Genomic DNA, 24,225 nt, shown 5'->3' on the forward strand with positions numbered 1-24,225 from the left:
AGTCGGGCCGGAGTCCGGATCGGACACGGCCCGTTAGGTCGGTTCATTTTTTTATAAAGAATTACGCACGGAAGAAAAAATAAAAATAAATACTAAACGGACTCCAAAAATTCTGAAATAAATTTTTCCCGGGCTTTTAAAATCAAGCCCACAAGGTGAACATTTATTTGGGGCCTAAATGCAATTTTGAAAAACGCACATTTTTCCTAAATTCAAATAAAATAACAAAAAACTCCGAAATAAAATCTTATTTGATTTTATTATTAAATCATCAATATTTCTTTATTTTGGGAAAGTCATTTTATTCCCTCTCTCATATTTTTGTAATAGAAATAATTGACGATAAAATAACAAAATCAAATGATCCTATTCTCAAAATTTGAGAAAACTCAAATATGAAAATAACGAAATCCCCAACTTTCTCTGTGGGTCCTTGAATTGCGTAGAAATTTATAGGATCAACCTAAAACAAAATAAAATATGATATGCATTTATGATCTAATGTATAACATTCCAAATTGAAATTTTGGGATGTTACAGATCTCCGCGAAAGGAACGACGAAGGCCTCGCCGCCACCGTCACTGGTGGCCGCACGGGCTTGCCCGGCGCCTTCCTCGGGTAGCGGCGAGGAGGGGTAGAGGAGATGTAGGTGGCGGCGCTCGGAACCCTAGTCGCCGCCCGAGTCGCCCGAGCGGGCGACGCGGGGGCCGGGAGGGAGGAATCTAAAATGGAGACATGTCTTACGTCCGCTATCCTGGATTTATTTCAGGAATTACGGCGATATGATTTTAGTGGGAGGAGACGTTCCCGTCGACTACGAGGCGCCTACGGTGACTTCGTAAAATCTCAAGATGATATGTTGGCTCAGTCTCTCGGAGGTGCTCGTAGGGGTATGGTGTGCGTGTGTGCGTTCATAGGGATGAGTGTATGCGTGTTTATATGAGCGCTTGCGTCTGTGCTGTGTTGAAAAAAAAGGCATGCATGCCGCACACCATTGCTGCGGAAGCCCGGCCACGGTGAACACAACGAAGATCCACCAGTTCGCTGCTTGTCCTGCAGCGTCCGTCTCGCCGCCGGCGACGCGCACATGATGTATGACACGATTACCACATCGCCGGGAAGCGAGAACATGCGACACCAGGAGGATGGCGAGGCGCCGAGGACGACGAAGAACCGTGATAGCACGACGTCATGCTGCTGCTTTGTGTCGTCTAAGTGGCCGCGCGACTTGTTCATATCATGAGGCATGAGCGATTCAGCGGTGGACATTATTCGGTTGTAAATGATGGCGGCCACCGTCACGGATGAGCTCTAAATAGTTCAGATTTGTGCCACGCCTCACTTGAACCACCTGGGCAGTAGGAATGCTCGAGTGGACACCGTCGTGACCGGATGACGGTGAAGATCACGGCCATGCCGTTGGACGCCTTGTCCCTTCGAGCGCGGCCGGCGGGCCGAGAGTTTTTGCGACTAGGAGGCTGGTATCAAGCAAGGAGAAGCAGAAGTATGCTAGTGGATGAGAGGGAGCCTAGGTGTGGCCGAACGGTCCAGCCAGTGCTCGACGCTGCTGCGACATGTGCTCCTTGATGTGGTGCCATGCGTATCACCTGAAGAGCTAGAGCCTAGAGCAGGAGGCACTTGGAGGTGCTCGGCGAGTTTCTTATGAGCTCCGGCCATGGGCTTTGTGACAACGCCTCTGTACATACGGGAGTGAGGAGAAAATACACAGATTTTTTTGTCTTCTCTTTTGCTGAAAAAGGGGTACCAGAGGAGGAGAAAATGGTGTGGCTGTTGGATGGTAAATGAACAAACAGGAGTACCGATGGGAGCACGCCAAGGGAGCAGGCAAGCCCCGTCCCAGGCTCCAGGTGAGGTTTTGGATGAGTCAGAGTTATCGGAGTCCTACGTGGCACAGGTTCAGACTCTCGCACTCGGAGTCTCGGACACACCCGTGGATGTTTGCAGCACCATGTTGAACAAAAAAACGTCCGCATCAGTCCGTGGACGTTTCAGGCCGGCGCTGTAAACACAAAGGTTCAGCAGTAAAGCAAAGAATGGCAACTTTCAAGTCATTATCACACTAGCACTTCCCTTTCCACCCACTAAATAAAGAAAGGGATCAAAAGAGAGACGCTGCAACCAGCAGACGGACGAGTTCAGTTTCCTGCTAATGCCTCCTTTTGGTTTGAATGAATTTCTTAGGAACTCTATAGGGTGGGATTTTTATAGGAATTTTTCCTTTAGAGCCCTTTGGTTCATAGAAATGGATTCCTATTTCTACATAGGATTGGTTCATATCCTCCACATTTCAAAGGAAAATAAACATTAGCCTAGACTCAATGAAAAATTTCCTATGGTGTGAACCAAATGACATCTCGTTCCTATTCCTACTCATAGGTTTTGAGACATATGTCACCTCATTTCCTACAAGTTTCCTATTCCTATGATAATCTTATCCTATGAACCAAAGGAGGCCTAAGAGTAGTCACACTGGCAGTTCGTGTAAAGGCAGCAGGGAATTGGATGTGAGCTGTCGAACCACTGAGAGTGCACTAAAATTCATACGAAAAGCCCAAGTGAAGTGAGCAACCAAGTACGGTCACGGTAACGAAAAAAACACGGTACACTTGTGTAATGATCTCAATGGTGTGATGACAGTGAATGCCACCAGCTTCTTCAGACATCAATGGTAAGAACTGGCAATTTAAGTTCCGCTGTGAACTGAGAGGATGGCATTCGTATGCGCGTCTACTCTGTGGCGATGAGAAAAGGCAGTCCCCTGAAAGAAACAAGCACTTCGGTTAGTGTCAGGGGCACCAGTAGGTGATAAACCCCAGGTTGCATGGTAATAATAGTTCAGTGAATCTATCCAGACAAGTCAATGTGGAAAGCTGAAGTAAAGTATGCATGCATACCAGCCCCCTCTCCTGGAGAAGTAATCCGAGTCCAGGGACACCGCCAGAGCAAGAGCTACGGCCCTTTCAGGTAAACTCAGCGGGCGAACAACGTTTAGTTCTTCGATCTGGAAGCATAAGTGAGACATGAGTTTGAGACCAGTTTAAAGGGAGGTTCTTAAAATATCAGTGTAAAGAGCAACATTGTTTGCAAGTACAGAAACTGAAACACGCCATATGATCCTAAGTTTCACATCCGGCAGGGGGGCACAGCTACATCAAGGCAGATATGCTCTTAATGTCTGTCAAGTGAGAACACTTACATCTGAACCAAGACCAAGTCTACTGCTTTGTCCATCATCACCAAACCGAATTGCATACTGGCCAGCATCCGTAAAAAGCTGCAATGAGATACAACCAAAGATATATTGATCAGTCATTACTCCTCGGTTAACCACGTCCTTTCTACAGGCTAAGATAATGCAACACAAAATGCACTCGGAAAAGATATGTGATGTGCAACCATGCTACAATTATGTGTCCAATGATGTATGATAATTTCCTTGTGCAGAAGAAATGTCAAGCAATAGTATCACATCATATTTCTTATTGATCAGAGTGTGGATTGTTAGCTTATGTTACTGATTATGTTTTGCTAGACATCTATGAAACACATTCCATAATGAATTTCCTTCAAATGCATGAAAATACACGCCTACTCAAAAGGAGATTACCTCAAAACCAATTCCCCTCCAATTACGGTCAATCTGGGCCAACACATTTTCATCTTCATCAATAAGGGTAAAGGTCCAGTTCCAAAATCCAGGATTCTCAACCACAGCAAATTGCTTGTTCCTAAAGAACAAACAAGTTGAAAATCAACCTGTCAGACGGTATAGCAAGAATGACAGCTACATAAAGAACCTAGACTGGATTAAAGAAATAAAGGAATTGGGAGATCAGAAGACCATGTTACCCTAAGTACAGATCATAAATTCTACGCCAAAGATGCCAGCGCCTGTGGACTACACCTACCTCCTGATCAAAGGAAAATAATGAAACTTCATCAGCAGTATTCCTGTGCATTCATACGAGGACAAAACTCCCATCTGAGTGAGTTATAGCAATCAAATCAAGAATATTTGTGTACCTTGCCATCCACTTCTGCATAAATGGAGCTGTTGATGAACCAAAATGGCCGGCGGACCTGAACCCAATAGTATCCATAGCATTAATATCTTTGCAGAAATTCCAACTATGTATTTACAACGAAAAACAACAATGGCTCCTCCCAAAGAAGAAAAAAAACAATGGCAAATTCTTACCGTGAATATCTCATTACCCATAGCATCAGTAAATTGTGCAGTAAATGGCCGTCTCGACCGAAGTAACTGAAATACCAGAAAAAGGGAAATATTGTAAGGTACTAATAGTTGCCATCAAGGAAAAAAAATGAATAAATAAACGTCAGATAAAGATGAACAAACAAACGCCAAATACAATAAGGTGCTTGTTGTTTTTTGCACACAAAAAAATTAGATAATAGCATTAGATTATTTCCTAGACTAGCAATAAAAGGGCAGCCCCAGTGCATGTAGCTCCCGCTTGCGCAGGATCTGGGGAAGGGTCCGACCACTTTGGGTCTATTGTACGCAGCCTTTCCCTACATTTCTGCAAGAGGCTGTTTCCAGGACTTGAACCCGTGACCTCATGGTCACAAGGCAGCAGCTTTACCACTCGCCAAGGCTCCCCTTCATTTCCTAGACTAGCAATACTAAAAAAAATACATAATTGACTTTCAGCATCATAACTGATCAAGACAGCAAGGGAGTGAAATTTTGCAATGTTGTAAATAAATAGGTCATATTCATCTATAAAGATGACAAAGAACATTAAGAAAGTAAATGAACATACATATCAGATGACACTTCTACCCTATCAGAAATATATTGCCAGCTAGATAAGAAATATATTCCCATGCTTCCATTACTAAATGGATAAAACACGTTACACATATAAAATTCTTCATCATAACTAAAGTTTCTCTCGCACAACGCCTATTGTTTCCATGAAGCTGAAACCAAGTACAAAATACAGTCCTTCCAGAGCACCGCAAAAACTACTCAATATGATAACACTGCATAGTGGAGGCTTAGAAATGGGAGAGCAATCAATTTTCTACGATATTCAACATTCACCACTGATACCTCTCTCTAATACATCAGATTTTCCCATGTCTCCATTTTCTCAGTCCCTTATAGCTTACATTTACCCCCATTTCACGTCCCATAGGAAATATTTCAAGATTTACACCGCATACCGTACATAAACTATCAGTGTCAACTCCAACTGAAAATATTAAATATGTAACCTCAATCATTCGAAAAACGAAAATAAGAGAACCAATCACAAAAAACTCCTTGCCCAGCAGAGAACAACCAAAAAAGCATCCAATAAAAATACATGATATAGTGAAAGACTTCCGTTATCTGTACAACCAAAAGATCACAATGATAAGTGACATGCTACCAACAGGTGTTCTTTAGCACAGGGAGGATAATGGAAACTCTGGTCTATCGAACAATTTTCAGTAAATTACCATAAAGTGTCAGCATAAGGTAATTTAAATTTATTTATGATCAAGTAACCACATAGATGTACCTGCCTAAAGATGACATTGCTTTTCTCTCGAATATATCCTACAGGCTGGCATTGAAAAAGAAACAAATCAACGTGTAAGACCCGGAGATGAAGCATAGATGCTGAAATAATACAACAACCAAACAAGCTAGCTGGAAGGAGACACACTTACAGACTGGGAAAAGAGTGGATCCATTATGATATATCTACTCTCCTGCATTTCAGAACAATAGTAGTAAGCAAAAAAAAAAAACTAGCTTCAGCCAAATTATCAATAGTTCACATAAGCTGCTATTCCATTATGGAAAGAGCTGGAGAAGCATGTTCATATAAATCACCTGCTCGAAAGCAAACATGATATTCGCCCATTCCACATCTCTGGCTATAAGGAGGTTGGCTCTTGAGAGGAGAGGCTCCAGTTTGGCCTATAAAACACAGATAGAGGCCACCTTGGTTATTCCAATAGTTTAAATCACTCAGATTTCAGCACATTGAAACAGCTACGGTTGGATAAAACATCAACCATCAAGTATAACTGTAAGCGGTAGGGAACAAACTTTTAATCGATTGGCCAGTATCCTGCTATATTAGCCCCAGAAATATTCATTCACATACCACTACTCTGCCCTGTTCAGCTAACCTACAAATTCCCACACGACCCTGCTACCAATCGTAATCAGAGTTCAGTAGAGTCTACTAACTACTGGCAGGAGAGTTTTCTCTTCCATTCTCTAAAGAACTTCATCATGCGCCTGATAGGAGGGTTTCCTCTTCCGTTATCTAAAAATGGATTGGTTGCATAGAGTCTAAGATAACATCTGATCAAAATCGAATGGTACTACAAGTAACAAGCTGCAATTAGAGAATACAGATTCCGCTTGCCTCTAGGTATGGGAGGTCCTTGGGATCATAGTGGCCGCCTTTAGACGGGGCCACCTCGCCGCGGGCCGCTCCCCCAGCACTCACCTTGTCAATCCCCGCCGCGGCGGACCCGGAATTCACGAAAGCGCGCGCGGCGTTGGCCAAATAGCCGAGCGAATCCTCGCCAACGCCTTCGGCCTTGCAGACCAAGGCGCCTCCCCCCAGTCTCCTCGCAGCTTCCTTCTCCCTTTTCAGCTCCTCAACCCACAGCCTCCGCAGCCACCCCCGGGGCAGCGGGGACCCGTCCCCGCCGCTGGAGAACCCCTTGGAACCCCTGACGTCGCTGCTGCGGGTCCTCGCCGCCGCCCTCCCGGCCGCGGCGGCCTGGGAGAGCAGCCCGGGCAGCCGCCACATCGGGGGGACGCCGGTTGGGAGCAGGTGCGAGGGGCCACCACTACGGCGAGGTCTGCGGCGCCGACGCCCAACCCCCTTTGGAGAATCGTCGCCGCAAGGTTCTGCAAGGGAGCAGAAGCACGGGACGGGACTAATTCGGTGAAGAGGACTGAGGGATCTCAGCCTGTTTCCCTTGGTTGGATGGGCCAGCTCTACCCGCCACCTGGGCTACCTGAAAGTGGCCCAGGTAGAGAGGTTGTGCAGGTGACCAGCCCTGCATTAGCAGCATGGCACGGGCTTTGTTAGAAAAAAAAATCACACGTGCGCCTGCAGCCCGAATTCCATATCTGACGCATTTTGCGTCGAAAAACTTTCAAACATTGGAAAATCATCTAAAACAACCGACTGATTTCTCTTTCTCCTAAACCGTCACCTCCGCACGCCACGTGGCCCATGGGAGTCCACTAACCGCTCTTCTCCCACATTATCTCTTCTCCTCCACTCGTTTCTCCTTTTCCTTTTTCACCTTTTCTCTCGTTCGTGAGCTGCCAGATGAGAGGATTCAGGAGGGGAATCGGGAGGACCGCCGTCGGAGTTTAGGAATCAGGAGGACCATCGTGCGGCCGCTCGATAGCCTGCGCGTGTTGTTGTCCCCATAATTGCAACCCATGGAGTGTTGCACAATGTCACCCACCCCGTTACTGCAAGCTGCGAGGCCAGCCATTGCCCACTGCTGCTGGTAGGCACTCGCCGTACCGTCGCTCGAGGATGTGGCACTGCCGCAAATGGAGAGGTCGCACCACTTCGCGAAAGTTGCAAGCCGCACTGGTGCTGGGATGTAGCACTCGCTGGCGACTCCAGGTGTCGTGTGTGCGATGCAGCGCTGGTTAGCGAAGCCGGAGCTGTAATGCAGCGGTCACAACACTGCAGGGGAACCGTTGCAAAGCTTGCCAACAGTTGTTAGTGTTGTGATGCAACGGTCGTCGGCACTAATGGAGTTGCGATGCAGCGGTTGCGACACTACAGGGGAGGAACCAGTGTCTAGATGCAGCTTCGCCGGCGGCTGTCGGTGCTGCAATACAACACCGTCAGAGCTGCAATGGAGCGCTCATGATGATGCAAAGGTTGTTGGTGCTTCGATGCAATGCTCACGAGCGGCTGCGGTGCTACAATACAGTGCTCGTCGATGGCTGCTGCAAGGGGAGACGGGGTGTGGCAGGTGAAAATTTTCCTAATTTTTGGGATAAAAACCCCTTCCCTGGTGTCAAGTCATTGCCTAGCTAGCCCAACCCCTGCAGGCGGAGGAGAAGGGCCATCTCGTCCACCACCATTCTCTCTTCTTGGTACACTAAAGGTGTCCTTTCGGAGGCTTGCTCGAGAAGCAAACAACATTCTTCCGTGCGACGATGAGACTTGGGGGCGTGGGCGTGCGGGTGCCTTGTGGCATGTCAGATATGAATCTTGGAACCCTTCGGCGTGCCGCCCCACACCCTCACCCTATCGTTCTCCTATCGAGGGCGGGGGCTTGGGCCCATGCATGGGCCATGCCGTTGTCGCTGACACGTAGACCGCCGACATCCCACAATGCTTAGGCCCCAAAGTGGAAGGTCCACCCGCTGACAAAAGTGGTGGCTCAGAAGCAGTTATTCGCCTCCTAAGATTAGAAGCAAAGTGTGCATTGGGACAGACCCGGTATCACTACGCGACTGTCGTACTAGAGGTTGGGAGGGCAATCTCGATCGGATTGGTCAGATCTGCATGCGCTGCCACCTACCTTATGCGCCAACTATTGGTGCTTTTAATCTGACGGGTCAAGGGATGGTGATTTGTCTGGTGGGGGCGAGCGCTCGATAGATCGAGATGGTGAGGGTAAGACAAAGGGAGTTTATCGAGGTTCGCCCTAAAAAATAGGGTATAACCCTAATCCTGCCCATGTTATCTTTGTTATTGCGGTGGTCGTCGGGGATTAGGGAGATTGCAAATGAGATCTATATTGGTGGGTACACTCCCTGCTGCCTGGTGACGGAGAGGGAGACGAGATTGGTTGGTTAGTGGATATGATTCTAGGGCTTTGTGAGTCCCTAACTATCTTTATATGACAAACTTCCGTGTTATGTTGAAGGGTGACTCCTATCCTCTCGGGTCCCGAGAGGTCCAGGGCTTGAGTAGCCGACCCTCCAGTCCTTTCGCCAGCCGGGCTCGGCCCGCTTGTCCTGAAGATCCCCATCAAGGGCCATGACTAGATCCATTTCCTCGTGCCCTCATCACTAGTGCATAGTTAAAAGGTTGCCTGACTTAAAAAAACTGACATGAAACATGGTACATGCATGGTGACACAAATGGTAATCTATGTACTTGAGTGTTTTAATCAAACAAAAAATATGGTGACATTTACAATTCACAAGCCCATTTTAAAACTAGTTTACTTTGATTTACTCTGAATAAAAATATATTTGTTTTTTTACACATCTGCAAGTTTGTCTTTCTTTCATAACATAATATCGCACACGGTGTCCCTTTGTAACTAATGAGACGAGTCTATTGGGGTTTATCGAACTTAGTTTTGTGAAAAAATATGGAAAAAATATTCATGTCACGCTCATTTGCTTGAGCCAAGCTTGAACTTTGTCAACTTTACTCTATTCTTACAATGGAACATTGATTTTATTTATTTAACGGGCTTTTATGAGTCGACCTTGAGTCTTTGCGGGCTTCTCTTGAGCCGAGCTCGAGCTAGACAACAAGCACAAGGCCAACTCAAGCCTTGTTCGAGGTCGACTCTTAAGTCTTAACTTCTACTGAATTCAAGCCTAATAGTATTCGCTCGAGCATGGTTCGCAAGGTTGTCAAAACCACGATTCTATTATACGATCCTACGACTTTATGATCGAAACTAATTTATCCGATTCTACGATTTTAGTCTATAGAATCTACATTTATATAATCCTAACAATTAAGATTCTATGATTTATGATCCTCATTGAAGCTCCGATCTGATTCGAAACCATGATCCTGACAACCTTTAATATGTCTGCTCCAACCGGCCTGCAGAAACTGAACACTACTTTTTTGACAATAACCACACACTACACTTTGCATATGGGTGGCCCGTTCCTATTCAACGCTTAAGGCGCTACTTATAGCCTTAAGTATTCTTTTTAGAACATGGCCTTAAGTATACGTGGCTCACGCCCCTCGATAGCAATTAGCCGGCCCATTTAAGGCAATTCTCGCAGGACGCTCGTCCCAGTTTTGGGATGCATCCGGCGCCTTTTCTCCTTTTTGTTTACTAGTCAATGTGTACATGCAATGCACATTAATTTAAAAACATATTAAATGCATGCGGATATTGAGCGGGATATTACTTGTGTGCTATTATGTGATTAACATTATATTTGGCATGAAATTAACTGCACACTAAATGTGTTGAGCGCTCGACATTGAAGCAGTCTAGGTCGTTGGATTGACATGATTTGATGGTCAGGATTAATTGCATCAGCCCATTTGGGTCTTTTTATATTGGTATAGATGGTTTTTGGATTTTTTTTTTGTTTCGTTTTTCTGTATTTTCATTGTTCATTTTTTCCCTTTTCAATTGCACAAACTTGTTTGAGTTCATTTTTCAAATTCTTGTTTTTTGAAAAATGTGATCTTTGTCACATTCACAATTTTCCCATGTTTTGTGAAATTTGTAAATTCAGAATATGTATTAAAAATTCATAAAGTTTTTCTCAAAATCTGTGAGTTTAAAAAAATCCTGAAATATTCCAAATAATTGTGATTTTTAATTTTTTTGAACCTTTCAAGTTCGCAATTTGTCCAAGTTTTCTGGTTTCTTTTCTCAGTTTTTCATACTTTTTCCAAATTTAAGATCCTTTTTCAAATTAGTGAACTTTCTTTTCACTTTTCTCAAATCCTCGTTTTTTACAAACCTTTTTCAAATTCATGATCCTTTTTCAAACTCATGAACTTTTTCCAAATTTTGAGACCTTTTTTCGGATTCATGATCATTTTAATTTTATGTTTTTTCAAGTTCTTGATTTGTTTTTCAAATATTTCTAAAAATTTGGCATTTTTTTCCAATTTCACAAATTTCAAAAATATACTTAGTCATCGAGTCAACTAGTTAACTGGTTCGACTGGCTAACCGGTTAACCAGCTTATCCTTAGGGATCGGTTCTTTTTAGGAACGTCCAGGGTGATGTTAACCGTAAGAGCTATATCTCGCCTAATGTGAGAGTAGCTTTGGTCTCGCCTGAAGCCCGTTATTAGCGTTTTTTGTCTCCGCGCTCGCTCAGTCGAGGTTAGTTGCGTTAACTGCATTCGTTTCTTCCCATTTTTCCTTTTCAGTTTTCTTTTGTTTTTTCTATCATTTTTCTGTTTCTTCACCGTTTTTTCATTTTTCTGTTTTTTCATCTCTTCATCAGTTTTCTTCATCTCTGTCATGACTACAATTATTTTTATTTTCTTTTTTTATTCATTATCTTTGTTTCTTTTCTCGGTTTTCTCTGCCTTTTGCTTTTCTTTCTATATTTTGTTTTATATTTTCTTTGTTTTTTGTTGGTTTTCTTTGTTTCTCTTTGTTTCCTTCTCAGTTTTCACCGTTCTTTTGCATTGTTTTCTTTGAATTTCATTTCCTTTCTTTGTTTCTTTGTTTTTTTCCTTTTTACTTTCTATTGGATTTCTTTGTTCTTTTGTCGACTTTAATCAGTTCCTTTTTTCAACACATGTCAATTTTTGTCAGTACACATTCAACATTTTTCATATACATCAGAAATATATTTTTTAATTGTGCTTAACATTTTTTAAATACATGATTAACATTTTTTGAAAACTTATATAGTTTGAAGTTTACTCTTTTCCATACACATTGCACATTTTTCTTATATATCTAATACATATGTTTAACATTTTCCAATACAAGATCAATATTTTTTAAATACATAGTCAACATTTTTAATACATGGCAAACATTTTGTTAATGACAATAAATATTGTTTTCACACATAATGCACATTTTTTGTATACATCAGGAACTTTTCTATATACATGTTTAATATTTTTGAAATACATAATTATTTTTTTAAGTATATGTTTTTGATGTCTACGTTTTATTTATATATCTTTTACAGTAGGAAAAATATTATACACCTTTAATATTTTAAAAATATATGATCAATATTTTTCGTACTTTTTTATATTTTTTGTTCACGTGATAAAAAAATTTCTATAGGCATTTAACATTTTTCAAATGACTGATTATTTTTTCTTGAAAACACAATTAACATTTTTAAAATGCTTGATTTACATTTTTTAAATACACGATCCACATTTTTGTACATGAGAAACATTTTATCTATACATATTTAATAATGTAACATTTTTAAATGTTTGAGATGTGTTTTTTGTAATATGTGTATTTAGAATATTTTAAAGTATAAACAAAGGTAAAATAAGAAAGCAAAAAAATGAAATAAAAAACAGAAAAAAAACAAGGCTGTGGCATGTGGCCTCACTCACGCATGCCTGTGCCAGCCCATCGCGTGCTCGCCTTCAGGCGAAGCTTCCCTACGCCTCGTTATAGGCATGGAGTGTTCGAATCCCTCTCTTTCCGTTTTTCCTAAAAGACATAGTGGCGCCCGATGCTTGAGCGAGCGTTGAGCCGTATGAGCTTCCTTGCTAGGCCGGCCCATAGGAGGGGACCGTGAGCGCTGGGTAGAAAGGCGTTGGGTAGAGAGGACCCCTTACAAAAAGGACTTCTGTGTGAGGTGAGACCGAATGACCATCTCTTTCAAAAATGAAGAAGAGGCCAGCCTCAAAGCGTTCGCATGTAGAGAGGTGCTATCCCTGGCAAAAGATCTTCTTCTCCAAAATTTCGTCATCGCATGAAACTCAAAGCAAGTGGGTCAAGACATCAACAAGTGCAACACCGAACAATATGGTTCCATCACCAACGAGATCAAGATGAGGGCCGGTAGTTTTAACTGTAAATTCCTCTTTCAAGGCCGAGCCGCAAATAACGTACCTCATAGCTTAGCTAGATTTTCGCTATCATTAGGTCAGGGGCGCCACCTGTGGCTTGCCCATCCTCATAGTCCAAATTGTATCCCAACTGTGGCTTATGATCTAATATATAAAAATCAGACCTTACCCCTAAAAAATATATCTCTTTCAAAAAAGAAAAGACCTGACCACCCTCTAGGAAGAATAAAAGGGAGGAGCGAATCAACCTGTGGTTGAGTTGGTTAGGTGGACAGTGGTATCCCCAATCCACCAGGGTTCAAATCCTGGTGCTCGCATTATTCCTGGATTTATTTCAGGATTTCCGGCGATACGCTTTCAGTAGGAGGAGATGTTCCCGTCGACGACGAGGCGCCTACGGTGACTTCGTAAATCTCAAGATGATATGCCGGCTCAGTCTCTCGGAGGTGCTCATAGGGGTAGGGTGTGCGTGTGTGCGTTCATAGGGGTGAGTGTATGCGCGTGTATATGAGCGCTTGTGTCTGTACTGATGCTCAAAAAAAAAAAAGAATAAAAGGGAGGAGCCCTACACTCCAACTCTTCTGCACCGAATAAATCTGTGATTGCATTCCCCGTGCCTCAGTCCAGTACCGAAAATCAATCCAGCCGAAGGAAGTGGATGGCATGCTTTAGACGTCTGTAGCGCTCTAGTTTCTCATAAAACATGGTAAGCAGGCAGAAGGCATGACCTACATTTCTCAACTTCCTATGGGTGAATGACATCAGAGATGCCAAATTCAAAGGGCGTGAGCTTTCCGCATTTCTCGGCTGTGTCTCTAAACAGTAACAGAAACAATGACAAATCATACGATGACCGTTCGCATTGACCTTTAGCACCGCCACATTCTGTTATATTCTGGCCCATCAATTTTGTGTGACTTGCCACTATGATATTCTTGGCAGTTGGCACAGCATATAAATTAGGTCCCATGAGACCTTGAGTTTCAACTTCATGAACAAAGTTCAGGTATGCTCTCTTCTAGTGCTACATGTAACTCACGATCTCAACACTTTTCTGCTTTCTTTAGGAAGATTAAAATCATAACACTGAGCCAGCATGGATTTCTTGTGCTCCATTTTACTGATCATCTTGCGCTTACTGAGGTGTATTTATCATTACAAATTTGTTTCGGGATACTCAATAGTTTGCCGGTTGGCTAATGCGCTTGCGGTAGTTGAAGCACGAAAAAGATGCTAAGGGGTCTGTTAGGTGTGGGACAAGCAGAGTTCCTTCATGTTCCATCTTCCATGAATCATGCATGCCGCGTACAACGCCAAATTGCATAGCTTAAAACTCCACGGCACCACCTCTTCTGCAACGACCGAAGCAACCAAGCCAGCTGCAATTTCTGTTTCTAACCGAATTCTATCTGCTGCTGCGTTCTTGTCGAGTCATCTTTTCCCCTTAGTATGTGCACTGCAACTCCGCAGTCTGCAAGTAATTGCCACTTTATTTTAGCTCAAGATTAGTTCATATATATGGTGCTATTTGTTGTCCGATTTCCGCATGCATTTGATTTTCTGTCAAAATCGAGTTACTCAAAGCATTTCTTTCTATGCTCATCAGTTTTTATACTCTGTTGATTTGGTTTGAAGGTGCCAGGTGCTGTTTGGTCAATATGATTGTTGGGGGTGGCTATTTTGAAGGTTCCCATGATCATAATCTCATGCCGGGATCTTTAATAAAACCTGACTTTGCAAATGAGAGGCAGAGGAGGGAATGGATGAATGTAGCGTTCTGGGCTTTAAGAATCCTCCTCCCCGATCCCAAGGTTTGTCTTGTTCATCATTTTGCAAATTTAGGTGATTTAATGACTTTCATATGAACTTCAAAACTGCGACACTTATTTTGGATCGGATGGAGTACATAATACTCAACTACTAGAAGATAATATAATTTCTGTATAATTTCACCCATTCTTCTGGATGCCATCTTCAGAATACTATGCAGTTTTCACTGTCTTCTTAATTAATGAAAATGGCAATTCTTTTGCCTCGTTTCCAAATAAGAAAAATAATATTGCAGCCTAATAGACCCATGTTTTGTATTAGATCAACAAAAACCCCTTTTCAAAACTGTCTTTTATGTAAAGTAGGTTCAAGAAACATGAGTTAAATAATATGCTTCTGCTGGCCTTTTGTAAGAATACTCTCGTTCGATCTCTGTTTACATTCGGTCTGATACCAACATCCTGTTAAAAGTATTTGCCATGAAGTAGATCGTCACTCTGCTGGTGCTATACTATTTAACCCATATATCCTGATTGAGTATGTCAGTTAACCTCTATTTAATCATGGAGAGCAATAAAAAAAATTGATATATCAATATTATTTTGATTTTTAGTGACTGTATTTACTTTGATTTTTTCATAAGATAATGTCATCATCTTCATTGCATTACTCTTCAAAAACAGTACCCACATCTCTAGTGATGTAATCTTAACCAATTAGATAGGACTTTCTGATTTACTCAAAGAAAAACTAAACAGCATGACAGAACAATGAAAATCTTCCTTGTACTCCCTCCATTTTATAGGGTGCTCATATAAGTTCATATAAGTTCGATATTGCATTAATGCGCTACAGAACTTTTTACTAGGACGACAGGGTCTCAAATGTAGAGGATGCCATTGAATACATACATGAGCTGAACCGGACAGTGAAGGAACTGAAGATCCTAGTAGAACAGAAGAGGCATGGGACTAATAGGAAAAAGATGATAAAGATGGACGAAGAGGCAGCTTCCGATGGCGAGAACTCATCGACGATGCCAGTGAGGGATGAGCAAGACAATGAGCTCGATTGGGCCATAAGGAGCTCCTGGGTGCAGAGGAGGTCCCAGGAATGCCGTGTTGATGTCCACATAGTGGAAAATGCAGTAAACGTCCAGCTCACTGAATGGAAGAACGCCAACTCCCTGCCTCATGCCGCGAAGGTTCTCGACGAGTTCCATCTTGAGATCATCAGCGTGGTCGGACAGATTGTTGGCGATCACCGCATATTCATCTTCAACACTAAGGTACTGAGAGGATATTCTTTAATTTAAGCAGCATCAGGAACCTCTTTCCTGACATCACCGATTATCATTGACAGTAAATGCTACATGTCCATGTTGACGCAGGTATCTGAAGGCTGCTCGGTGTATGCCCTTGCAGTGGCCGAGAGGCTCTTTCAAGCAGTTGATGCACAGCACCAGGCCCTCAACATACTCGGCCAGGCTCTAGCAACCAAACTGACTATCTGAAGAAGTTCATAGTCTGCAACTGTCTTGGAGTAGCAATTTCATGTCTGTTCTCTCAGTGACAAAAGTTGTTAAATCGGGCTTGATAATCTGGCCATGCGAAAGTCATAAATTGCGTTGGCTGTTCATTTCATCTGTAGTTGGTTTGAAAACATAATAGCAGAACAACATGATTCACTCATGTTTGGATAGTTTACTGTGCTCTTCGTACCTTCGCGGCCGCCGCTGGCTAACCCATTGGATCATCTGACGTGGCAGCTGCTGGTCCTCGCCGCCGCCCTACGGGACGCCGCGGCCTGTGCGAGCAGCACGGGAAGCCACCTCGTCCGGTCGGGTGCAGGGGCTCGGAGCCACCACTACGGCGAGGTCCGCCCCCGCCCCACGGCCAGCTCCCTAGGAGAATCGTCCCGGGCCGGGAGGAAGAAGGCCGACGGATCGGAACAGCACGCGATAAGATATTTTGGTTGTTTTGTCTTCCGCCTGATAATTATCTTCTGTATTCATATTTAAATTTGAAATTTAACGTGTTATGATTTTGGAATGTAACTACGCAGTATGCATTTTTTGTTTTTTATAGCTTGATAAATCAATATGAACTTGAATGATCGGTCGTGTTTCGACGGAGCTGCGAGCGACGATGACCTCGGCTTCATGTGGGAGGACGAGAGACGCAGGGGTGGGGTTGACCTTTTCTGCAGTGCGACGAAGGGAATACTTCAATCGAAAGGCTATTCATAGGCAGATCGGACGGCAGCACGTCGACCGGCCAGACTCTGCCGCTGGTCGACCTGCACAGAGTACTACCCATTAATATGTCACTCATTTGCTATTTTTTTTCAAACAACCCTAATTTGTATACATTGTAGCATATGTTTGTGTTTGCATTTGAATACAATGTGTATGTTTTGTGACCACTATTAGCGAGAAAAACTGGACCCAATCCAGCGGACGCAGCTCCTCTGACGTACTACGCACACACTGACGTATGGACCCGGACCCACACGTTAGTGGCCCAACGTCAGGGGGCGTATGTCAGGGGATCCGGCTCCCAATCCAGCAAGGCCTAGACATTGTGTGACCAACCCACAATGTCACATACAATAGTAGTGTATAATGTGATCTGTTCACATAACATAACTGATACTATACCTTCGTCCTGGTTTATTGGCCCCCTTCGTATTTTATGCTAAATTTTGACCATGGATTTAACTAACAAAATATTAATGCATGTCATAAAAAATTATACCGTTGGATTTGTATTTGAATATAGTTTTTGATGATATTACTTTTGCTATGTATAACTTACATCTTATTAGTTAAAATCATGATCAACATATGACCCTAAATACGAGGGGGACTAATAAATCAGGACGGAGGTAGTATTTATGCGAAAGTGATTGCCCGAAACAACATTTAAACACAAGAAGACTTGTCGGCCTTTTGGGTTAATGATGAAAACAACACGATTATTTAGTCTAAAACACGACTAACAATAAATTGTCTAGTATTTTTTTCAAGTCACTTTCGATCCATGTATCTCCACTAATCATAATGGTTTATAGGGTTTTGTGGAGAGATACATGGATCCTATGTCTCCACATAATCTTTTGTACACATAGGGTATGATTGTGTTTTTACATCACCAGGTACCTTACTATAGTTGAGTTGATAGATATAAGTAAAAAAACTTCAAAAGACAACTAAAAATACTTCAAAAATACTTACATTGTGCCACCTCTTCATCCATCCTATCTTCTATTCTTGCTGGCGTTTGTCAAAATATCAAATCAGGCAAAAATAAGTTCGAGAAAATATACAAACCTCGAAACATACACCATACCCCCTCCCCCAATTAGGATTATGTTTGACACATATAGAAGTGATGGTGCCTTCTGAGAGATGGTTGGCTACTTACAAGAACGAGAGCATATGGCATCCACTCGAGTCATTGATAATAATTTCCTTTTCTTTGGTCCAAAGTGCATTTCATTCTAATGAAAGATGAGCACTTCTCTTGCAAAAACCAATTCTGGACCTAGGGACGCCAGGCATATGTTTTGAAGATCTAAAGAAGATGTTCGTTCCAATGGGATCTGAGATAGAAAAAGGTCAAATGAGACAAACTAACAATTGGAAGGGCACATCTAGTATACAGGCACATCATGGACAAATAATTCGTATATATTAAGCACATTTAACTTAAATCTAGAAGTCATTGGGTAGATATTTCTAGCTTCTTGTTCACCCTGTTCCTCCTTGGCTAGATAGTTCTTCTTCTTCAGTCATCTTCTATGTTTGATGTCTATTACGATGTTCTTATTTCATTTTGTTTTTCTTGTTTCATCTTGTAGTCTTTGTTTATAGTGTGAGTGAAGTATGTACAAGCCATGGAATCTTTCAAAATGGAGTAAGATAGATTAACACGACAATTTCAGAGGTATTCCACTATTCTAATTCTCTATTCATTCTGAAATCTTGTTTCTTGTTTCATTCTACCTATTGTTCAACTCTTTATATTTCCTATTTTTTGTTCACATTAGTAGATACTAATGCAACTAATGATAATTTCTAATTATGTCTTTATGGATCACATATTTGTTATAACTAACTGGAAGTTTCTGATGTTGATTCTTCAAGTAGAACTAAAACAATGATTCTAAACCTACCAATTATTCTGGTGTTTCTCTCCTATGAGGTTTCCTTTTTTTTAAACTAACGAAGCGTATTCTCTGAAACCAAACCTTGGGTTCGAAGGTAATGGAAATACAATTCTCAGTCTTTCACCTTAATTTTATTCTAGTTTTGTCTCAAATGAACTTGATTTGTTATTCCCCTTTTCATGTTAGTTGAAGCACACTATATTCATTTCTTATATTGATTTATGTTATAATTCAATTCATGCGGTCATGCCCATTTTATTCAGCAATTTTTTGTCTTCAAGTTGTTATATATACCTATTACTAGATTGACGTGATCAGTGTTGTTCATAACTTAACTTTCAGAACCGGTAGGAGGTTCCATAAACACTAGACGAAACCAAGCATATTCCAAATGAGCATATCAAATAACTAGATCATGTGCATGGAAAATTAGAATCGAAGATATTTTCTATTTCAATACCAAATACACACATGTTGTCAACTTATTATCGAACAAGCTTGCATGACACATTTGTCAATGGTTCAATCCATACTCTAAAAGTTTCTATAATTGTGTTTACCTAATAATACACTAGAAAAAACTATTAAGATATTATTTAGATTATACACTTTAGAGATCTCTATTATGATATTTAGGTACACATGAACATATACACATACAAACATATATGTATACACTGTATAATTTATCCAATTGTATAAAACTAGTTTGAGAATTTTTTTACTATAACACACTGTACAAATTTACCAGAACCACAATTTTTAGTGATATACATCACAATTATATAATAAAAATATAACTAATATTTTAAAACAAAAATTAACTATGAAAACCATGTAATAGTAAATTGCAATTGTTAAGTGTACTATGATTAATATAGGTTTATAAAAATAAAAGTTTAGTATAAAAATCTTTAGTTTAATTAGCCATGAGTGTTGATTTCTTTCGAAATTTTTTAAGTCTCTAAAATGTCTTATATTTATTTACAACGGTAGTACTTCTCAAATGAACCTAATTCATAGAAGCAACAAAAACATTGTCATTCTCAGTTGCAGCAAAAGAAGATAAAAATAACAAAATATCTAGCTCGGAATATCTATTGGAATCTCAAATTTTGTGTGAACTGAATTTGGCAATGACTCTCCGAGAAAATGATAAAATAAGCCTTTAACTTGCTTGACAGCTATTGCTTTCGCTATCTTGCTTGGACTTAGGGATTAGAAATTTTTATTGGGAAAGAGATTGGATTGGCATTCAAGTAGGAGTAGATCCTATTGGTCCAAAGTAACCATTCTTGTATCAATTGAAGTAGCTATCTTCACGAAATAAGCGCTAAGATTCTAGTTCAAAGATAGGAGCATTAAGCTCTCTAAATCCAGTCAATCCAGCTGGAAGTTTCACTAACTACTAGGGAACTAGGGACTAGAAAAAAATATTTTCTACCTAGAGGTATCAGGGCCGTACCCGAGAAAATGAGGGCCCTGCGCCAAATCAAAAATTAGGCTCTTGATACAACCATTGATAATTAAAAAAAGTAAAACAAATATTTAGCAGGAAGTGATTCTTATCAAAAAGAAATTCTCAAAACAAAATTATTATAATATATATGTATCTCGTTGGTACGTAGTTGAAGTACCTCTAATAAGTAAGCTATTTTCAATACTCGGAACTACTACATTATTTTGCACAAATCATGCCATCCTTCTAGCATTCCTTTGATACAAAATCTTCATGCTATTTTTCGTACACAATGTCATCCCAATATCATTTGATTCTTTTGCTAAAAAACATATCAAGAGCACCTTTTCGAGATTGACTTATTAGTTCGCTAAAACTAATGATGTATTAATAATGGAACATATAAACAAAAGGGGATGAAACAAACTTTGATTTATTTGGGAAGAAGAATTCGCAGGGCAATACATCTGGTCGTCTGGTTCATGTCTTGCCTGGCAAGCACCTCAGGCCTGGCCTCCAACTCCATTGGGCGCATCCAGGTCACAACGTGGGTAGCAAGCAGCAATGCAATTGAAATCCGAAGAAGCAGAGAAGACATGAGAAATCAAGGAGAAGCCACAGAACAAATGGATGGTGGATTGAGGGTGTAGAGTACTCATACGTCTCCAACGTATCTACAATTTTTGATTGCTCCATGCTATATTATCTTTTGTTTTGGACATTATTGGGCTTTATTATCCACTTTTATATTATTTTTTGGGACTAACCTATTGACCCAGAGCCTAGTGTCAGTTCCTGTTTTTCCCTTGTTTCAGTGTTTCGACGAAAAGGAATATCAAACGGACTCGAAACGGAATGAAACCTTCTGGAGAAGTTATTTTTGGAAGGAAAGCTACCCGATAGACTTGGAGTGCACGTTAGGAAAGAAACGAGGGAGCCACGAGGCAGGGGGTGCGCCCTCCACCCTCGTGGGCCCCTCGTGGCTCCCCTGACGTATTTCTTCCGCCTATATATATCCATATACCCTAAAACTATCGGGGAGCACAATAGATCGGGAGTTCTGCCGCCAGAAGCCTCCGTAGCCACCGAAAGCCAATCTAGACCCGTTCCGGCACCCTGTCGGAGGGGGAATCCCTCTCCGGTGGCCATCTTCATCATCCCGGTGCTCTCCATGACGAGGAGGGAATAGTTCTCCTTCGGGGCTGAGGGTATGTACCAGTAGCTATGTGTTTGATCTCTCTCTCTCTCGTGTTCTTGAGGTGATACGATCTTGATGTATCGCGAGCTTTGCTATTATAGTTGGATCTTATGATGTTTCTCCCCATCTACTCTCTTGTAATGGATTGAGTTTCCCCTTTGAAGTTATCTTATAGGATTGAATCTTTAAAGATTTGAGAACACTTGATATATGTCTTGCCGTGCGTATCTGTGGTGACAATGGGATATCACGTATTCACTTGATGTATGTTTTGGTGATCAACTTGCGGGTTTCGCCCATGAACCTATGCATAGGAGTTGGCACACGTTTTCGTCGTGATTCTCCGGTAGAAACTTTGGGGCACTCTTTGAAGTTCTTTGTGTTGGTTAAATAGATGAATCTGAGATTGTGTGATGCATATCGTATAATCATACCCAGGGATACTTGAGGTGACATTGGAGTATCTAGGTGACATTAGGGTTTTGGTTGATTTGTGTCTTAAGGTGTTATTCTAGTACGAACTCTAGGTCTGTTTGTGACACTTATAGGAATAGCCCAACGGATTGATTGGAAAGAATACCTTTGAGGTGGTTTCGTACCCTACCATAATCTCTTCGTTTGTTCTCCACTATTAGTGACTTTGGAGTGACTCTTTGTTGCATGTTGAGGGATAGTTATGTGATCCAATTATGTTATTATTGTTGAGGGAACTTGCACTAGTGAAAGTATGAAACCTAGGCCTTGTTTCAACGCATTGCAATACCGTTTGTGCTCACTTTTATCATTAGTTACCTTGCTGTTTTTATATTTTCATATTACAAAAACCATTATCTACTATCCATATTGCACTTGTATCACCATCTCTTCGCCGAACTAGTGCACCTATACAATTTACCATTGTATTGGGTGTGTTGGGGACACAAGAGACTCTTTGTTATTTGGCTGCAGGGTTGCTTGAGAGAGACCATCTTCATCCTACGCCTCCTACGGATTGATAAACCTTAGGTCATCCACTTGAGAGAAATTTGCTACTGTCCTACAACCTCTGCACTTGGAGGTAAGAAGAAGGTTGTGTAGTAGACATCAAGCTCTTTTCTGGCGCCGTTGCCGGGGAGGTGAGTGCTTGAAGGTATATCTTTAGATCTTGCAATCAAATCTTTTAGTTTCTTGTTTTAGCACTAGTTTAGTTTATAAAAGAAAACTACAAAAAAATATGGAATTGAGTTTGCCTCATACGCTTCACCTTTTTAATATCTTTCGTGAGTATGATGGAAAGGAAAATTGTGCCAAAGTGCTAGAAGAAGAATGCATTAGAATGTTTGGCACTAAATCTTTGAATAATGAGCATGATTGCAATGTTGTTAGTATGAATTCCTTGAATATCCATGATGCGAATGATATGCAAAGCCACAAGCTTGGGGAAGCTATGTTTGATGAAGATGATATTTTTTGTCCCCCAAATTTTGATGAGCAAATTTATTATGATGAGAGCATGCGCCCTATTTATGATGATTATTGTGATGACTTGTATGCTATAAAGATTAATGATATCCATGAAACTTGTCATCATGATTTTAACTTTCAATTGGATTATGCCTCACATGATAGTTATTTTGTTGAGTTTGCTCCCACTACTATTCCGAATGAGAAGAATTATGCTTATGTGGAGAATAATAAAATTTCTATGCTTGTAGATCATGAAAAGAATGATTTAGCTGCTGGTTATATTGTTGAATTCATTCATGATGCTACTAAAAATTATTATGAGAGAGGAATATATGCTTGTAGGAATTGCAATAATATCAAGTTTCTTCTCTATGTGCTTAAAACTTTGAAGTTATGCTTGTTTTGCCTTCCTATGTCAGTTGATTATTGTTCCCATAAGTTGTTTGCTCACAAAATCCCTATGCATAGGAAGAGGGTTAGACTTAAATGTGCTTGTCATATACTTCATGATGCTCTCTTTATGTTTCAATTCTTATGTCTTATGTGAGCATCATTGAAATCATCATGCCTAGCTAGGGGCTTTAAACGATAGCGCTTGTTGGGAGGCAACCCAATTTTATTTTTGTTCCTTGATTTTTGCTCCTGTTTAGCAATAAATAATTTATCTAGCCTCTGTTATGATTGAGTTTTCATGTTTTAATTAGTGTTTGTGCCAAGTAGAACCGTTGGGAAGACTTGGGGAAAGTCTTGTTGATCTTGCTGTAGAAAACAGAAACTTTAGCGCTCACGAGAATTGCTGCCATTTTTTATTGGAGAGTGGTATTTAGTTAATTATTTTTGCAGATGATTAATAGATAAATTCCTCACGTCCAGAAATTTATTTTAGAATTTTTTAGGTTCCATAAGTTTGCGTTAGTTACAGATTACTACAGATTGTTCTGTTTTTGACAGATTCTGTTTTTCATGTGTTGTTTACTTATTTTTGATGAGTCTATGGCTAGTAAAGAGTTTATAAACCATAGAGAAGTTGGAATACAGTAGGTTTAACACCAATATAAATAAATAATGAGTTCATTAAAGTACATTGAAGTGGTGTTTTGCTTTCTTTCGCTAACGGAGCTTACGAGTTTTCTGTTAAGTTTTGTGTTGTGAAGTTTTCAAGTTTTGGGTAAAGATTTGATGGATTATGGAATAAGGAGTGGCAAGAGCCTAAGCTTGGGGATTCCCAAGGCACCCGAAAGAAATATTCAAGGACAACCAAGAGTCTAAGCTTGGGGACGCGCCGGAAGGCATCCCCTCTTTCGTCTTCGTTCATCGGTAACTTTACTTGGAGCTATATTTTTATTCACCACATGATATGTGCTTTGCTTCTACCAAGATCTGAAATTATTAAAATGGGAGAGTCTTCACA

General features: G+C 41.0%; 2 protein-coding genes across 4 annotated transcripts; one reads left to right on the plus strand and one right to left on the minus strand.

The window, feature by feature from the left end:
- Positions 1–2,504: 2,504 nt before the first annotated feature.
- LOC119356343 (altered inheritance rate of mitochondria protein 25-like) lies at positions 2,505–6,952 on the minus strand. Its single transcript, XM_037623286.1, has 11 exons — positions 6,418–6,952; positions 5,874–5,960; positions 5,708–5,749; positions 5,557–5,601; positions 4,221–4,286; positions 4,046–4,102; positions 3,872–3,933; positions 3,630–3,750; positions 3,219–3,296; positions 2,917–3,023; positions 2,505–2,780 (listed from the first exon to the last, which is right to left on the minus strand). The coding sequence occupies exons 1-11, from the start codon at positions 6,808–6,810 to the stop codon at positions 2,750–2,752; spliced, it is 1,089 nt and encodes a 362-aa protein (XP_037479183.1). The 5' UTR covers positions 6,811–6,952; the 3' UTR covers positions 2,505–2,749.
- A 6,881-nt stretch (positions 6,953–13,833) lies between these two features.
- On the plus strand, positions 13,834–16,242 carry LOC119356344 (transcription factor EAT1-like). Of its 3 annotated transcripts, none has more exons than XM_037623288.1 (4): positions 13,834–14,248; positions 14,407–14,582; positions 15,410–15,829; positions 15,932–16,242. In XM_037623288.1, exons 1-4 carry the CDS (start codon positions 14,221–14,223, stop codon positions 16,052–16,054), a joined length of 747 nt encoding a protein of 248 aa, XP_037479185.1. In that variant the 5' UTR covers positions 13,834–14,220; the 3' UTR covers positions 16,055–16,242. The 3 variants fall into 3 exon arrangements, with proteins under 3 accessions (XP_037479185.1, XP_037479186.1, XP_037479184.1); XM_037623289.1 differs by having other exon boundaries at positions 13,836–14,218; XM_037623287.1 differs by lacking the exon at positions 13,834–14,248 and having other exon boundaries at positions 14,275–14,582.
- The last annotated feature ends 7,983 nt before the right edge of the window (positions 16,243–24,225 follow it).

The sequence above is a fragment of the Triticum dicoccoides genome, chromosome 2A, assembly GCF_002162155.2.
Source record: "Triticum dicoccoides isolate Atlit2015 ecotype Zavitan chromosome 2A, WEW_v2.0, whole genome shotgun sequence".
NCBI classification, from domain to species: Eukaryota; Viridiplantae; Streptophyta; class Magnoliopsida; order Poales; family Poaceae; genus Triticum; species Triticum dicoccoides.

Excerpts from the sequence above, each read along its gene's own strand:
- LOC119356343 (XM_037623286.1), bottom strand. The coding sequence starts at position 6,810 with ATGTGGCGGCTGCCCGGGCTGCTCTCCCAGGCCGCCGCGGCCGGGAGG. Across the intron at positions 3,297-3,629 it reads GGAGGGGAATTGGTTTTGAG|CTTTTTACGGATGCTGGCCA; the intron begins GTAATCTCCTTT and ends ATCTCATTGCAG. Across the intron at positions 2,781-2,916 it reads TTCTCCAGGAGAGGGGGCTG|GGGACTGCCTTTTCTCATCG; the intron begins GTATGCATGCAT and ends TGTTTCTTTCAG.
- LOC119356344 (XM_037623287.1), top strand. The coding sequence starts at position 14,367 with ATGCTCATCAGTTTTTATACTCTGTTGATTTGGTTTGAAGGTGCCAGG. Across the intron at positions 14,583-15,409 it reads TCCTCCTCCCCGATCCCAAG|GACGACAGGGTCTCAAATGT; the intron begins GTTTGTCTTGTT and ends ACTTTTTACTAG. Across the intron at positions 15,830-15,931 it reads TATTCATCTTCAACACTAAG|GTATCTGAAGGCTGCTCGGT; the intron begins GTACTGAGAGGA and ends ATGTTGACGCAG.